At 37.5% G+C, this 18341-nt stretch overlaps 1 protein-coding gene across 1 annotated transcript in view; it reads left to right on the top strand.

The window, feature by feature from the left end:
- LOC120494960 (serine/Arginine-related protein 53-like) overlaps positions 1–18341 on the top strand; it is a gene marked incomplete at its 5' end in the record, with an annotated part of 82928 nt that overhangs the window by 42392 nt on the left and 22195 nt on the right. The window contains one exon of the mRNA XM_089121622.1: positions 4521–4586. Within this exon, the coding sequence (XP_088977748.1) occupies positions 4521–4586 (66 nt within the window). The remainder of the gene's footprint in view (positions 1–4520; positions 4587–18341) is intronic.

The raw sequence follows: 18341 nt of genomic DNA, 5'->3' as shown, positions 1-18341 counted from the left end.
TACCAAAGTCGGTACTTTTTACCTCAACTCTATAGTGGGACTCTTTTAGACGGTTTCGGGCCGTACCGCTGCGGAGTAGCCCAGTACCGGCGTGACTAGGCATGTGCCGGTATCAAATTTTCATGCTGCGGTTAATTGATTGAGCTTTTATCACGGTATACGGTATTATCACGATATTTTAATGAAATTATATTTTAATGCTCAAGAAAAACAGATGCATTGTGGGTCTCTAAAAAAAAACTTAACTTGTATCACAATGTGTAATTGTGATTTTCAAAACATATGGTAACTAAACCAAATTGTTTAAAGTTTAGTGACAACATGTTACAATGACTGGTAGGTTACTGTTTGTATTATTCAATTAAATTCTTGGATTTGATTTCAGTCTTTATTCAATATTGACTCATTTGGATAAATATTAGGTAGGCCCCAGTCTGTTAATGTTTCTCAAGAAAAAAAAAACTCACATAATGCTGTAAACATACAGAGAGAAATTAAATATAATATTTAGCAAAATACTCTGTACTGGTCATTAAATGGCTTTCCTGAGGTAAATGTAACGTTTTGTGACACAACTGTTCTCCTGCAGTGTTACTGACCTCTTTCCGTGTTTGAAAACACTGATTGATCGTTATTATGTATAAGTAAATATACCTTTCGGTAAGTTATACTGTATCTTTAAATAAAAACGAAAGTAACATGATGATCGGTTTACTTGAACTGAGGAGCAACGATCTGTGATCAGAACCTATGAGCTGATTTATCAACTTCAATTTATCAATAACAACTTTCATATCAAAAGTAACCTGCTCTGTCTAGTCTGTCGGTGTCAGTGTCCTCTTTGCTCTGTGATTTTTCTCTGTGGGAGAGCGTGTGAAAAGTGTCAATTGCGTTAAGCGCCTTTCAGACAGGACGCGGAATGCGCGACGCTGGCCGCTTGGTTCAACGTTGCCCTTCAGATACAACGCGATTTGCCATTTTACAAATAAAAAGTTTAACTATTTTGAACTTTAACACCGGCGTGGTCGATGCAGGTCGGCGCATCAACAAAACATCCCTGCACGTCGCGCGCGTATTCCACGTCCTGTCTGAAAGTCAAGCTTGAGTCTAAAGCGGAATGTGTGAGAGTTGGCAGCCCTGCGGGGATAAATCGTCGGGAGCGTTCCGTCATGCTTCTACTCCATGTGAGGATTGTTTACATTAGACTAGTGCGCACTGTCGCATGCACACAGTGCTTATTCATGTGGGGATTGTTTACATCAGAGTGCGCGCGTGTTCTGCGCAGCACGCAGTGTTTGAGTGGTTGAAGGAAAATAAGCAGCTAATGCGCGCTCTAAAAGTCTAAATTCGAATCTATTATTTTTCACGATATTTTGAAGAGCCCGCGATAACAATATCGTGCATATTCATTACCGCGATTTATCGCATTACCGAATACCGGCACATGTCTAGGCGTGACTCATCATCATAAACAGAGAAAAAGCGTCGAGAAGAGAAGAGATTGGAATTATTCTGATTCAAGATTACGAGACGAGATTAAAGAAAAATGGATAAATCATTTAGCCTAGAAATCTAGACGCAGCCTAGCGGCAGCAAAAATTATTTCACAGGCAGTGTGGTCTAGCAACTCTAGACATTTTAGCTGGAAAACCAAACTCTGGTCAGGCCAATCACATCGTGTATTGAGTCGGCGGGCGGGCTAAAGAATGGCTGCTGCTGGCAAACAGCTCTCTTCCGATACGGCTTTGACCGCTACTCTGGATGATTTGAACTTAAGCTTTTCTTTGAAACCAGAACAAAGAACGGCACTTGAGTCATTTTTTTTAAATCCAGTTTTGCCGACTGGATACGGTTAAAGTTTAATATATCAACTTGCTCTGCTGGTGGGAAAATTCATGGGACTCAGTCGTCACCTTCTTCGTTGCTCTGATTGGTTGTAGCGCTATCCAATTGCGTGCAGAGAGAATTTGAAAGACAAGCGTTTATCCCGCCCCTCGGATTGAGCACCGTCAATGATGAGTTCCCAGACCTAACATCTTGATGTTGGTCTGGCATGCCAGGCTATAAAACTTTTATAATAATTAATAACTGCAATATTACATAAAAAATATATATATTTTAAAAAACAACAGAATTGTCCATTTTGATTTCATGGTGAGTGGTGTTTGTTCTTCCAAACATGGATAATAGGGTCAATTGAAACTGAACACTAGACACTAAAGAAAGCTTTAAAAGCGTAATAGGTCCCTTTAAGTTTCTTCTACTGTGCGCATTTCCCGATAGTTGACGATTATCCCCATTATTTCATCCTTTCCTTTTTACCTTCTCTCCATCACAGCATTGTCATGGTGTTTGTTTGTATGTGCATCCTCCACCCACACACTTTGTTTACTCCATGATCCATTCAAATAGCATTTTTATGCATCTCAGTTCTTCCTTTGAGTTCAAACTTTGCCCAAACGAACCCTGGACCTCGTGTCGCACCCTTCAACACCTCATCTGTCATGGTTTTACATGGCATCTGTTAGACACTCCCGCACGGATTGCGCCGGCACACGCTTGAATTCAATATGCTATCTCACGTGTCTGCTTAATGTTATTTCGGGAGCCAGTAAGCTCCTTCAGTTGGCAGTGTTGTATCAATGAATTGCTGCTGCGTAAATAGGGACAGAAAGTGGGTGAAGTCGAGTAGGTTCTGCATGTGGCTCTACTGTAGTGGATAAACCTGATAAACCCGAGCTCTTTATTCAATCTAAATAGTGGGCCCCTCTGAGCCCCCGTGTTCGTACAACACACTACCCCTCCATCAATCACTGATAATGGGCCCCGGCCATCTCTCTCTCTGATGTTTGCGTTATTGCATTGGATTCTAACGAGCCATCGCTGCTAATCAGCCCACTGGATGAAGGAGGCGGATGGATTTGTTTCTGTGTGATCATTTCAATGAAACATAGTCCTGCATTCCTACATGACTCTAGGGGCCCGAAGCTGCAATTACACATATAATCACAATTGAATTTCAGTGGAGGCTCCATTATCCATCCTGCCAGCCAAACTGGAATTAAGTGTAGATGAAGTGAAAGTCTTTAGCTTTCTACTGCGGATAGTTGCTGTGCTATCAGCTTCGGCTCCTAATACATCAAGAAATGCAGGCGCGGGCGACACTAAATAAATCTGGTGGATCTTATGACCCGTTCACACCAAGAACGATTACAATAAGGATAACGAAGTTAGCATCTACGCCAACAGATGATCGCGTTCTGTTTTTCTAAGCCTGCACTGCGGTTTGTTGTCTGCAGCTTTAAGCTTTAGTAACCAGACAGTTTCTGGTCCCATTGACTTCCATAGTATATATTTTTTCAATGGGGCCAGAAACTGTTACTGATATTCTTCTAAATATCAGAACATTGGCTGAATGGATTTGAAAATGGTAAGACTCAACTGTTTACCTCTGAGGGAGTTGTAAAATGTGGAGTATCCCTTTAAAAACCCCATATATGGCAGAATAATAAAGTTGTCCAGTCCCATATATAGATAAGATATCAAATATTTACAGATAAAAGGTTATTTCACCCTCCGCAGGGGCCAATCATAATCCGCCATTTTATCCAACAAAGCAGTCAGTAGAGTTAGTAGATTAAATTCAGTGGATTTGAACTTGAGAAACGGTGAATATTGGCGTATTTCCGTGGTTGAAACCGCATTCCTTCTGATGTTCATTCATGCTTTAGCTGAGACTACAGTGATCTATCTGTCTGACGGATTAAAGAGCCACAAAACGGTATTTATTGATCAATTGATATTGGTATCCATTGAGCTTGGAGAAGAGTAAAATACACCTGATTCGTGGAGCACTAGAGTGTGGAAGAAAAAAAATCAAATATGAAAACATAAAATATGTCATACTGGACTTATTTGTTAAAATGGTTGTGTTGGTCAAACAATCATGTTATCCAGCTGATTTGGTCTAAACATGGCAATTTGCTTCTCATAATGACTATGATTACCCTCCCGTCTCCTTTTACTTCAAAGTTGAAACTCATAGAAGGTAATGCTATGAGGGACTCAATTTTGCATGACTCCTCTCATCAGCGAGTGAAACAGCAATAAAGGCAAATTGCTCCTGGGAGACATGAACGCTTTAGAATAAATTACGTGCGGGAACAGAGGTGTAATTAATTTACAGGCTGTATTGATAGTCCCCCTTCACTGCTCACTATATGTCTTCATCTCAGCTAACGTCTTCATTATTTGGAGGGCAGGAGAGAAGCGAGTCAACAGACTAAATGAATTGCCATAAGACTATGTACACAAACTGTTTCCACAGCATAAGGATTTCTCGCAGGCTTTTAATTAGCATGCTGAAAAATTATTTAATAAGTGTGTGCTTAAGACTTAAAGACGTGCCGGGAGGAGTGTACATTTGCAGAGAGACATTATAGTGTAAAGGGCTTCTTAATTATATATTAAATGGTCTGTTTATAACTTATAACTTGCAATATTCTCTTTTTTTATTTCAGCTAAAACTGATGAAGTGCTGAAAGCAAAGGAAAATATTAAAGAAGAAAAGACAATAAAGGAGGAAGGTGAGAAAAAAAATGTAACCTCAAACTAAGGTGAGAGATATGTTGCACGACTAGCTTTTCATTCATATGCACACTATCTTTCATTATGTAAAGGTGCAGCCATATTTACCATTGGTTATGGGTCGAAATCCACTCATTTCAGTTGGAATCTATGCAATTATGAATTTCACATGTGGGTGAAAGATTTCCCCTCACAGATATCACAATGGGTCGGAGTTAGGGTTGCAACGGTATGAGATTTTCACGGTATGATAATCGTCTCAGAAAATATCACGGTTTCACGGTTTCACAGTATACGATATTAAACTATCATTATTATAATCATCATCAGCTACAATGGCCCTTCAATGAATAAAAACAGATATTGTTTTTGGTTGAACATGGTTTATTGTAACAAAGTTTTTTTCAATAGAGTCTTTATGAAATGTATATTTATTTCCTCAGAAATTCTGGGTTGTCTGAAATAACTTCTGTGATTGAATCCAAAATGTATTTTTGAGAATGCAATCAGACAAAATGTAACAACTTTAGTTTGTCTACACAAGAGAAGTTTAATAAATTAAAACATGGACAAAAAACTATACACAATATAATATATTTTAGTCATAGGCTAAACCAAACTTTTTTTCCAGGTTGTACTGAACACCTATGAGTTTCAGTCAGTGTATTTGATGATTATTCTTTAAAAAAAATAATTATAAAGTGCACATTAAGTGTTCTCTGTCTAGATATGTTCATGTGTTCACGTCTTCGTAGTGGCTGAGACAGCTTTAAAAACCACGAGCGTCATGCGTACTTGAGTGTGTACTAGATCTACTAACTAGACGAAACGGCGCTGCTCATTCATACAGAGACGCGCTGAATATAGAAGGGGCTTGCACACCAGTCTTTTTGCGTTGTATATTCACAGACACGCACATCGCGATTTGATTTAGGCTACTGCACAGCTATATTTTGCTTTATTCATCCATCTATCTTTTTAAATCGCACATTTTACGTGTCATCTGTTTTGTAACGCAAAAAGACGCATGTGTGCGTCTTTTTGACAGACCGGGATTCCCTCAGCATGACAGAAATAATATGGCCTTAAGTTATAAAAGTTATGAATAACCTTTATCTTCACGGAGGGATGGTGTTCCTGAATATGGGAGAACATGTTCGACGTGTTTACTCCTTTTGCAGCCACTCTTCGTCCACATATCTTGCAAACTGGATATCCATCTTCAAGGACAACACCACGATCGTTTTTTCGGATATAAGTTACAAAATATTCCCATGCTGCAGATTTTATTTATTTTTTCGGCGGGAGATAGAGATTCGCAGCCTCTGTCTCGGACATTTTCAGCGCTGTACGGATATGGAGTAAGCAGTCAAACTGAAAGAAGTTGCATGCGGCAGTGCAGGTGAATTCTTTTTTTTTTTTTACCGCGGATAAGCAAATGTGCACGATATGATAATCATACATGTCAATATCGCGATAAACCGCCATACCGGTATACCGTTACAACCCTAGTCGGAGTTGGCAAAAAGGTCCTCTGTCTATTATCTAGGGCTGTGCTCAATATCGATACAGTGATATATCGTCATGAGCCCCTGCACTTTTGTTGGTTTAACTTTCATTTAAAATGAAATAACCTGGTTGCCTTAAAACTTTAAGTTCATTGAAATTGAAAAATTGAGTTAATACAATGGAGATTGATTTAATAATCAGAAACTCAAAATATGATGTTATCTGAACCACATCATGTTATAGCTCTCCCACTAATAATGCGGGACAATTCCCGTAAACACTGATTCACTTTAGCATGTATTTTGTGTTAGAAAATAAATCCACACAAATGATAAATCTTAATATGCATTTATGCAGTTTTTATAAAATTTTATGCATTTTTGTTTCTGCATAAAAATGGGAAAATTTAATAATCTAAAATGATTTCAACATAGAAGAAATTACTTTGTTTGGCGCACATTTCAACACTTAAGACCAAATTGTTAAACACTTGGCATTTAAAAGAGTTTGAGAAAACTAAGTTAAATTTAAGTTGTTACCATTTTTGCTTTTATAGTTTTGTTTAGTCATTGAGCAGTGTATACATGCTTTAGTGTCACTATAATTGTCATTTCAGTTATTAAGGCAGACTTTAAAAGCAGAAGGAAGAGCCATTCTCAGCATTTTTATATATTTAACTCATTGTTTTTTTTTTGATAATAAAAACTAAATTGTTTTTCAGTTATCACAACTGTTATAACGCTGTTACTAAACTCAGCTCAAAACAAATTTAAATTCCAAAGTGATCCATATCGTGATGCGTATCGTATCGTGGCTTTAGTATCGTGATGCATATCGTATCGTGGCTTTAGTATCGTGATGCATATCGTATCGTGGCTTTAGTATTGTGATACACACGAAAAGTGAGTATCGTGATGCATATCGTATCGTGGCTTTAGTATCGTGATGCGTACCTTATCGTGGCTTTAGTATCGTGATGCATATCGTATCGTGGCTTTAGTATCGTGATGCGTACCTTATCGCGGCTTTAGTATCGTGATGCCTATCGTGTCGTGGCTTTAGTATCGTGATACACACGAAAAGTGAGTATCGTGATGCGTATCGTATCGTGGCTTTAGTATCGTGATGCGTATCGTATCGTGGCTTTAGTATTGTGATGCGAATCGTATCGTGGCTTTAGTATCGTGATGCGTATCGTGGCTTTAGTATCGTGATGCGTATCATATCGTGGATTTAGTATCGTGATGCATATCGTATCGTGGCTTTAGTATCGTGATGCATATCGTATCGTGGCTTTAGTATCGTGATACACATTAAAAGTGAGTATCGTGATGCATATCGTATCGTGGCTTTAGTATCGTGATGCGTATCGTATCGTGGCTTTAGAATTGTGATGCGAATCGTATCGTGGCTTTAGTATCGTGATGCGTATCGTGGCTTTAGTATCGTGATGCGTATCATATCGTGGATTTAGTATCGTGATGCTTATCGTATCGTGGCTTTAGTATTGTGATGCAAATCGTATCGTGGCTTTAGTATTGTGATGCGTATCGTATCGTGGATTTAGTATCGTGATGCGAATCGTATCGTGGATTTAGTATCGTGATGCGTATCATATCGTGGATTTAGTATTGTGATGCGTATCGTATCGTGGATTTAGTATCGTGATGCGTATCATATTGTGGATTTAGTATTGTGATGCGTATCGTATCGTGGATTTAGTATCGTGATGCTTATCGTATCGTGGCTTTAGTATTGTGATGCGAATCGTATCGTGGCTTTAGTATTGTGATGCGTATCGTATCGTGGATTTAGTATCGTGATGCGAATCGTATCGTGGCTTTAGTATTGTGATGCGTATCGTATCGTGGCTTTAGTATTGTGATGCGTATCATATCGTGGATTTAGTATCGTGATGCTTATCGTATCGTGGCTTTAGTATTGTGATGCGAATCGTATCGTGGCTTTAGTATTGTGATGCGTATCGTATCGTGGATTTAGTATCGTGATGCGAATCGTATCGTGGCTTTAGTATTGTGATGCGTATCGTATCGTGGCTTTAGTATTGTGATGCGTATCGTATCGTGGCTTTAGTATCGTGATGCGTATCATATCGTGGATTTAGTATCGTGATGCGTATCGTATCGTGGCTTTAGTATTGTGATGCGAATCGTATCGTGGCTTTAGTATCGTGATGCGTATCGTGGCTTTAGTATCGTGATGCGTGTCCTATCGTGGCTTTAGTATCGTGATGCGTATCGTATTGTGGCTTTTTAGTATCGTGATCTGTATCGTATCGTGACATTGTTGGTGATACACAGCCCTACTATTATCAGTTGTACAGTGATGTACAGTACAGCACTTTTTGTTTTGGTCAACACAGTCAATACATGATGTGACCGACGTGAAAATTTCGCCTCCAAGCTAGATTCCCAATCACACGGATTCCTATAGACATGACTGAGCTAAACAGTAAATGTGAGCGTACCTTTATTGGTGTTAAACTGTTTGTTTGACTGTTTTACCACCAGGTCGCATATTTCCTGTCTCTTGCGTCACTCCATGCTCTCTTTCTTCCCACATAATAAAATAACGCCAGCTGAAATCATTTTCAAACATTTAAATCTAATTTTAATTATTGGATTGTGTCTGATATCCCCCTCCCCCCCACTTAGTATTTGACGAAAAATTGCATCATACTCTTCTTGACTGAATAATTTTGGAAACAATTTTCTCTGTAACTTTCACATCCCCTTTAGTGTGAATAGGCTTTATGCTTATGACGGTCATATTCCTATGCAAGTGTGTTAACATTTGACATACGCTGCCCCTAAAGTAAATTAACGAGGACCGTTTGCATGACATCAACGTCAGCCATATCAAACACACTGAAAGGTTTTTGTTACACTCAGTTCATTAGAAATAGAGAATAATGTTAAAAATCATATCAGTGCAGCTTTTCATCATTTCAGCTCATCTCCCGACTCTCTCACTTCCAGTTAATTCTGCATTGATCCCTGTTTCCATTACTGCATCCAGATTCCAGCACTGGTAAATTGCACATGCGTGGCTCCAGGCTACAGTGTGTGGCTCGCAGTCGAGTGATTTTCTTAAGCAGAGTTCACGCTGTAATCTCACCCTTTGGAATTAATTGACTTCTCCCCCCTCCCAAAACACTTTCATTTCTCTCTTAAACTTATGAAGTAACACATTCTTCCTGCCTAGCGCTGGAAGGCTCTCAACACCACCTCCAACCCCGCATTTGTAATGTACAAAAATAGTCACAATTACAGTCTTTTGAACGTGTCTTTTGCTGCCGACACTCAATCTCTGTCCGCGTGATCTGGAAGTGACATCGTGAGCGCAGGGCAGGCTTTGGTCTGGCTTTAATCTCCATTCTTCAGGATGAACAGGGCCTGCGCACACTTCCCTCAGGGGCTCGCCAACTTCACTCCACAGCTACAATCCAGATGAGCAGTGGAAATCTACAGAGGATAACACAGCACATGATATCAAAACACACTCATACTCATGCTAATCGTTTTAGAGGGGGTTTCACACAACGTGCTTCCTACTTTATAAAATTAAATCATACAAGTGGAGATGCACCGATACTAAATTTCTCCACCGATACCGATATCTGGTTATTCTGAATGATATCGACCGATATCGATAGTTGGATTTTTCTTAAGGATAAAAAAAATCTCTGAAATAATGCTGCAAATGATGCACTGTAAAGAAATATTGATGGTTTAACTTAAAAAAGTAAGTAACCTGGTTGCCTTAAAATTTTAAGTTCATTGAACTGGAAAAAGTGAGTTAATACAATGAAGGAGATTAATTTAACCATCAAAAACTCAAAATTATTTGTTATCTGAACTAAATAAATTATTTAAGTTGATTTGACAAAAGAAAAAATGTTGTGATTACTACACTGTAAAAAAATATTGTTGGTTTAACTTAAAAATGTAACCTGGGTTGCCTTAAAATGTTAAGTTCATTGAACTGGAAAAAGTGAGTTAATACAATGAAGTAGATGAATTTAACCATCAGAAACTCAAAATAATAAGTTATCTCAACTAAATGAATTATTATAAAGTTGATTTGACAAAAGAAAATATGTTGTGATAACAAATCTTTAAAATATTTTTTACAGTGTACAGGGAACCCTCTCATTTGGTTCAATACTATAATATTAGAGGGTAAAATTAACAACAGAGCTCACTGTAAAAAATAATCGTGACCGTTAAATTTACAGTTTTTGAAAGTGAAAAAGAACAACTCATTGTATAATTTACAGTGAAAAAATGTTTTTTTCAGTGAAAGATTCCCTATGTACAACTTTTTATTTATTTTTGTTGAAATAATTATGGTTCCTCATAGTTTCTTGTTTTTTTTTTTCTAATCAGTTATGTACATTAGGGTTTTATGTTACATTTAATGTTGTTAAATTCATGTTTATTGCAATTTTTATTTTATTTCGTGTGTGTTTAATGTTTGTGTGAATGACACTGTGCAGCTTCTTTATATTAGTATTAACCTTCGTAGCCCTCAAACCGTATTCACTTTATAGCCCTTAATCCTGTAATTGTGGACAAATTTGGGCACAGAGGACTCAGGTGTGATCCTAATTTTTATTTTTTATAAATGTTATATCACTGTCTTCGATAAAGTTTTGTCTATCCATTTATGGTGTTTTTTTTTTTATTTTGGGGGTATTTTTGAATTTATTTACTTCAAAAAGTACCATATTTTCTATGTAAATGATGCTTATTTTTATGTTTTATATTTTTTATTTTTTAACTACTTTACAAAATCATTCCAATAAGTTCTTAGAGCTAAAACCTAAAAATAAAGTGACTTTGCTGTCATCTGATGTCTTGTTTTGGCTTATTTTAGAATGCTCTAAATTACAGTTTTTCCCATTCATTTCTATGGGTGCCCATTTTTGTCCCAATACAAGATTAATGAGCACTTTAACATTGTAGAATTGAGTCAAAAAAAAAATGTGTGTGTTCAGGAGGCAAACTTAGTAGCCAAAAAAGGTAGCCAAGTCTTGTAGCGCTCAGATCAAGGGAAGTATTTTTAAAAAATAAATCAAAACTATTTTGCCCACATTTGTCCAGAATACGGTTTTAGGGTTATGGAAGACTACTTCTGATGAGCTTGGATTGCTCATGTAACTCTTCTCTCTGCTGTGATGATTGTTGGTTGTCAGTGTACTACAATGGTACAAAACAGATCAATTGTTCAAAAGGTTGGTAAATCAACATTTTATCAAATAATGAAATACGGTTTATTACTGTAAATTTTAAGTTAAGTCTGTAAAACCATTAACGTTCCTATCGTATTTTATCGGTAAAGTTCTGGCGACCACAGCTGCCGTTTTTTAAAGTAAAAATAATTACGGTTTTATTTTTTGCAATGTAGTCAACTGCTCTTAAATGTTTGTATAGGCCACATTTATTCAAACATACATATAATTAACAGTAAATAATCTCTTCTCTAATGTTTTCATAGCTAACTAACGAACTGTGAACTTTCCTGAGATGAACGTTACGTGATATTGTTCACGAGCTACGGTTAAAACACTGATTGAGTGATTACATGACACATGATACAGATTTCTCTAAGTTGTTCTGTATCTTTTTACATACCTTCTGATATTCATGCATGATTTTCTAGATTTCATTTGTATTGAAGTATTGAAGGCTCCGAGCTGGCGGCGCTACAGCGATCTGTCACGTCACATTTGAGAGCGTCAGAACGCCATTGATTGTTTGAATTTCGTGATAAAATGCACAGAATTTGAGTTTCTTATCAGAGGAAACAGAGCAAAAAGCTTTTGTGATTATTGTACAGGAGGCGCTTCATATAATGGGAAAACCGTAGATCTGGCAACAACTACAGGTGATTCACAGGGTCAAATAAAGCCGGAATTAACGTCACTATTCTTTAACTGTTAACTCGTTATTGTTGCATTGACTTGCCCTAAATTCAACACGAGAGATTGTCTTCACACACACAGTACGGCTGTTTTTAAACGAGCATAAATAATAGCTTTATTCGGCCGATAGGTGCATAAAAGCTTTTTAGATGGAAACTCTAAAAAATATAGATTCATTATTGGCATTGCTGGTTCAATTTAGATCCTTTAACATCCATGGAACCTTTTCATTACACGAAAGGTTGTTCATAGTGGAAAAAGGTTCTTTAGATTATTAAAATGTTCTTCACACTAAGAAAAAAATGTTGTTCTTTTAAGAAATGTTTAATTAAAATCTTTTAATTAACAGAAAGGTTCTTTGGGGAACCCAAAATAGTTCTTCTATGGTATTGACGGACATTTCTCTTTTTCTTTTCATATTGAAATCACTGCTGAGCCCTTCAGTCTGTAACTGTTTCCTCCGACACAGACCTGCATTCTGTCCGTATCCATGCAGATCATATATTTTAATGAGCCGTATAACAGCGTTTAACCCGTATCATTACAGCAGCTTGCTCTTTCACCATGGCAAAGCCAAAGACTTTCCTTAATTATGCTGTGTCGTGCGGGTCATCTTTGCTGGTGTGTGTGTGTGTGTCTTGGAGAATGATACTACCATTAAACATTTAGATGAAATCTAACTCCCCTACACACACACAGACACACACAGAGAGAGACTGACCCCCGTATCCATTCATTTCTAATCTCACTATAACAAGCTGTGTTGTCATTCACAAGAGGTGTCTGTCGTAGTGCTGAACAAGCCTGTGTGTGTGAGAATGAAAATCAGACGGTCAATAGGCTTAATTTCTCAGTCCCCCAGTGTAAACTTAATTAGATAGGGCATATCTGGTTAATGGTGTATAAATATGAAAAATATTGCTTAATTATCCCTTTTTTAAGTCGAATTATAATACATTGTTTTTTACTTTGTGTTAATATATTATTATTGCACATACACACATATTTACATAATTTCTATTAATGTGTGGAATTTAACAGCTTATTGAGGTAATCATTTCTGTAAGGCTTCTTTTAAATATTTCTGAATAACTCCCTCAGAGAAGAAAATATCATCAGAGCAATATTTCATAGCATTTCAAATGTTGCTCTTGAGTTCAAATCCAGATGATAACTTGCAGCACAGTTACGGTCTCGTGCAAACCTACCGGATGACTTGTTGTCCACGATATAGGGGGGTAATAGAGAGTAAGGTGATCTCTTTATAAATCAAATGATTTGACCTGTGAGCTTAACAATGTAACTCCTGCAAGACTGTTGTTAAATATTTAGCGCTCTGCTGTCATGAATACGAATGCTGTGTAAATGAGGGTCTGCAAGCAGTTGACCCTGGGACCAGAGCCTGCTGAGGGGGGCTCACACTGGCCTAAATGATTTAATTGTCCCAACTCCACCTGCTCTTTAATGGATACGCTTTGAAATGCGCCACCTACTAAATGAGACACTTCTCTGTATCGCAGAGCTTGACTCCACATGGTATTTCTATGATTATTTGTATGATTACTTTGCCATTTTGAACAGTCACTTTATTCTGTGCTCCATAAGTTATACTGTAATATACTTTCAAAAGTTTGGAAATGTCGTACGTTTCAATATCGGCATAAATCCTTATTTCTTGATCTTGAAATTATCAAGAATTATTTTCTTTTTTATTACACAATATTGACAGCCCTTCTCAGCTGTGATGACTATGGAAGCTTGTTCCCGCCACTGAATAAAAAAAATAAATAAATAATTGAGACTTTTTATCTCACAATTACGAGATATGAAGCCAGAATTGTGAGAAATAAAGTCACAATTGTGAGATATAGTCAGAATTGCGAGATATAAAGTCAGAATTGCGAGATATAAAGTCAGAATTGTGAGATATAAATTCAGAATTGAGAGATATAAAGTCAGAATTGTGAGATATAAAGTCAGAATTGTGAGATATAAAGTCAGAATTGGGAGATATGGAGCCAGAATTGTGAGAAATAAAGTCACAATTGTGAGATATAGTCGCTATTGCGTGTTATAAAGTCAGAATTGCAAGGTATAAAGTCAGAATTGCGTGATATAAAGTCAGAACTGCGAGATATAAAGTCAGAATTGTGAGATATGAAGCCAGAATTGTGAGATATGAAGACAGAATTGCGAGATATAAAGTCAGAATTGTGAGATATGAAGCCAGAATTGTGAGAAATAAAGTCACAATTGTGAGATATAGTCGCAATTGCGTGTTAAAGTCAGAATTGCGAGATATAAAGTCAGAATTGCGAGATATAAAGTCAGAGTTGAGACATATGAAGTCACAATTGTGAGATATAGTCGCAATTGCGTGTTATGAAGTCAGAATTGCGAGATATAAAGTCAGAATTGCGAGATATAAAGTCAGATTGCGAGATATAAAGTCAGAATTGCGAGATATAAAGTCAGAATTGCGAGATATAAAGTCAGAATTGCGAGATATAAAGTCAGAATTGTGAGATAAACTGTAAAGTCCGACTTATGATATATAAAGTCAGAATTGCGTGTTATAAAGTCAGAATTATGAGATATAAAGTCAGAATTGTGTGATATAAAGTTGCAATTCTGAGAAAAAAAGATTTTATCTCATTTTATCTCACAATTCTGACTTTTTTCTCACAATTGCGAGTTTACATCTCGCAATTTTGACTTTATAACACATAATTGCGAGTTTATATGTCAAAATTATGACATCTTTTCTCAGAATTGTGAGATATAAACTCGCAATTGCGACTTATCAGGCCAAAGGGGGAAAAAAACTTTTTTCCCTCTCAGAATAGTTTAAATCTCGCAATTCTGACTTTATAACATACAATTGCGGCTTTATACAGTATCACGCAATTGACCTTTCGCCGGCCCCTCCCACAAAATGGCCATTGTCCAATCACACATCATAGCAACCGTTACTGTGTGAGCTGTTCCGTCAAACAGTAAGCGGTGCGCCCACGGCGTTTGTAAATCGGACACATGATACCCCGAGAGATTGTCTGGAGAAGTTGTGTTTTTTCCCTTTCCAAAGCCCAAAACACAACGCGAGCGGTGCCTAAGATGTATTAAACAGTGTGGACGCCCCAATTTCAGTTAAATGTGTCGAACATGGTTAACTCGTCTCGCGTGCAGCGTGCGTGCGACTGAGATTAGTCAAAGAAGCACGGAGAAATCAAGAGGATCCACAAAGGACTTACATTTTCTAAAGGGTTGTTGTTAACATACCATGATATTCTCTGGGAAAATGAGCAGCAGACAGCTAAGTTAGCAGTGCAGCACCGTAGACTACAGTTTAGAGGACGTTCGCAACGGGGAAAGCATGGAGCTTACATGACATCAGTTCATATATCAATATCGTAACGAATAGAAATAACCTTAAATAACGTATGGTTCTCTGCCTCTTTCCGTCTCTTATGCATAACGTTAGTTACTTTTTAAACACGAAAAAAGCATTCAGCATGACACGCAATCGGTTGCTGTGGTAATGAACAACCTGCTTGTTAAAGCGAACGTGTACTCCTGTATCGGAGGCAAAATGAATAAATATGCAGCGCAAATTATATATTTCGAACTCCAAACAATTAGCCACTGAACCAGTTTATAAAATCTTCAAGGCTGTGCTGGTTGCATTTGAGGTAACTTAGCATGGTCATGGGGTTTTTCTGATTTTTCTTGAGACTGTTAAGCATTAGCATCAATAGTAGTCGTGTCTCATTCATTTCTTAATTTTATATTTGGAATAAATCCCTCCACCGCATACCGTAACCCCTTTTGCTTCGATCTTGCTTGATATCGCGGAGGTATTGCTCAAAAAAAGGTCACTGACACGCACGGGAATACCCTTTGCCGTCATGGCAATCTGTCGCGCTGCCCGTGTTTGACCATTTGTTTGACGGAGGTAGCAGCAGTAACTAAGGGGGGCGGGGCTCGGCGAAAGGCTAATTGTGACTTCTACATCTCGCAATTCTGAGAAATAAAGTCCGAATTGTGAGATAAAAAGTCACAATTACCTTTTTTATTTTTCATTCTGTGGCGGAAACAAGCTTCCATAGATGACTGATCAAGGATAGTTTTCCCAGCCAGACCAGCTGAAAAGTGTCTGGAAATTGTTGATAATTGTATAGTTGCAGCTTGCATTGTGTAAGAATGTATAAGGTCAGGATTGCGGTCTTATACCAATTTGGCCTGTTTAGTAAATCTGGCCCATAGTGTCTAAAACACTGAAGGCGTTTTCAAACACTCCATGTCCAAACATTGCTTACAGTGTAGGATATTACATGTTTAATTAAGAAAATCCAATGTATTTCTTATTTCCCTTTAGGGCACACTTCCTTCCTAGTTTGTAAACCAGTCATTAGTTATTGAATGTTTATTGTGTCTAAAATCTTCATGCTAAAACACAGTAAACACAGTGAAATTCATCATTGTAAGCATTATGTAGCTGTAACATTTGAAGTAAAATATGTTTGCATATCTTTCTCTCATTCAAAGCAAGTATTTTCCATACTCCAGTTATTAGTTATGCCTGGCTTATGAGCAGTGAATCAGTATTGTGGACCCCAGGGAAATAAAATTGGCAGAAAATCAGAGTGAGAAGATTTAATTATCACGCAGAGACCTTTAGCGTCGACTGGCCCACTGAACCCAAAAAACGCCTAATCCGCCTGGACACCAGCCTCCTCCTCGTCATGCCAAGCAATTACTGTTTTATTGATTTTTTCATCACTGCAAAGTTAAAGTTGTTCTTTTGAAAAGACATGGTCGTTGAGTTCAACAAACTATCCTTCCTTCGTTCACCTGTGTTCACTCTCAATATTCAGACATGTTATTGACCAGTGTCTACAGCTGGACCATTTCTCCAAACACTCTTGCCTTTTCCTGTGCGTTATTCAATTAAGAGATGATTGACGTCCATTCCCCCCTCTGTAAATGGTGTTGTGCTAGCCAAGGACTGCATTGCACATTTAAAGGTTTTATTTTCATATTCTATAATATGCACTTTTAGTTTTTTGACACTTCTCTAAACCCCACATCATTAATAGACTACTGACCAATCCTACTGTACAGTACATTAGCAACATCGTTCTCAAATGAACATGCATGGCATCATTGAGAATGTTAATAAAGTATGTTAGTTGATAAAGTTAATAAAGTTAATAATGAAGTAATATTGCCATATCCTTGTGGACAACAGCATTTCAACAATAGCAGTTTAAATCCCAACTTGTGGTCCTTTCCCAATCCCAGTTACATCCTGTCTCTCCTCAACTGTCCCCTCAGATGAAGACAACTAATACAAATTATACATTATTGCTTCAATAACATAAAAACCATGTAAGAATAATAATCCTATATTTTCTTTGACCAGTTTTTGACTGTGAAGCTGTTGAGCCAAACTCTTATTTCTAGAGTTGCATTACACTATCCGGTCACACAGTGCTCATACTCATGCTCAGGTTTCGTAGCTCTAATAAAGGAGTAGTTCACTTTAAAAAAAAAAAAAACGTTTGCTGATAATTTACTCACCCCCATGTCATCCAAGATGTCCATGTCTTTCTTTCTTCAGTCGAAAAGAAATGAAGGTTTTTGATGGAAAACATTCCAGGATTTTCTCCATTTAATGGACTTCAATGGGAACCAAACGGTTCAAGGTCCAAATGAGAATTTCAGTGCAAACTGTTCAAAGGGCTTTAAACGACACCAGACGATGAATAAGGGTCTTATCTAACGAAACGATCGCTCATTTAATAAATAAATAAAAAAAGTTTAAGTTTTATAAGCACAAATGCTCGCCTTGCTCTGTACTGCGATGCGTGACTCGAAAAAAAGATTTGTTCGTTTTGATGAACGAGTTTGAACAGGAGAGTCTTTAATTTTTTTTTATTAAAAGAGCGATCGTTTCGCTTGATAAGACCCTTATTCATCGTCTGGTGTCGTTTAAAGCCCTTTGAAGCTGCACTGAAACTCTCATTTGGACCTTGAACCGTTTGGTTCCCATTGAAGTCCATTATATGGAGAAAATCCTCGAAAGTTTTCATCAAAAACCTTAATTTCTTTTCGAATGGATGAATTCTTGGATGACATGGGGGTGAGTAAATTATCAGCAAAAGTTTTTAGTTTTTTAAGTGAACTACTCCTTTAACAGCTGTGTATGTGCTTGTGTTAAACATGCTTACGATGTCAGGACAGGGTGGCCCGACCAAACCCCACACGCATGCAGTGTGGCAGCCGCGTTCACAAAGAA

The sequence above is a fragment of the Pimephales promelas genome, chromosome 16 (assembly GCF_988280905.1).
Source record: "Pimephales promelas chromosome 16, fPimPro1.hap1.1, whole genome shotgun sequence".
In the NCBI taxonomy this organism is placed as follows: Eukaryota; Metazoa; Chordata; class Actinopteri; order Cypriniformes; family Leuciscidae; genus Pimephales; species Pimephales promelas.
The sequence above is the reverse complement of the archived record's forward strand: the minus strand, read 5'-3'. Positions and strand labels throughout refer to the sequence as shown.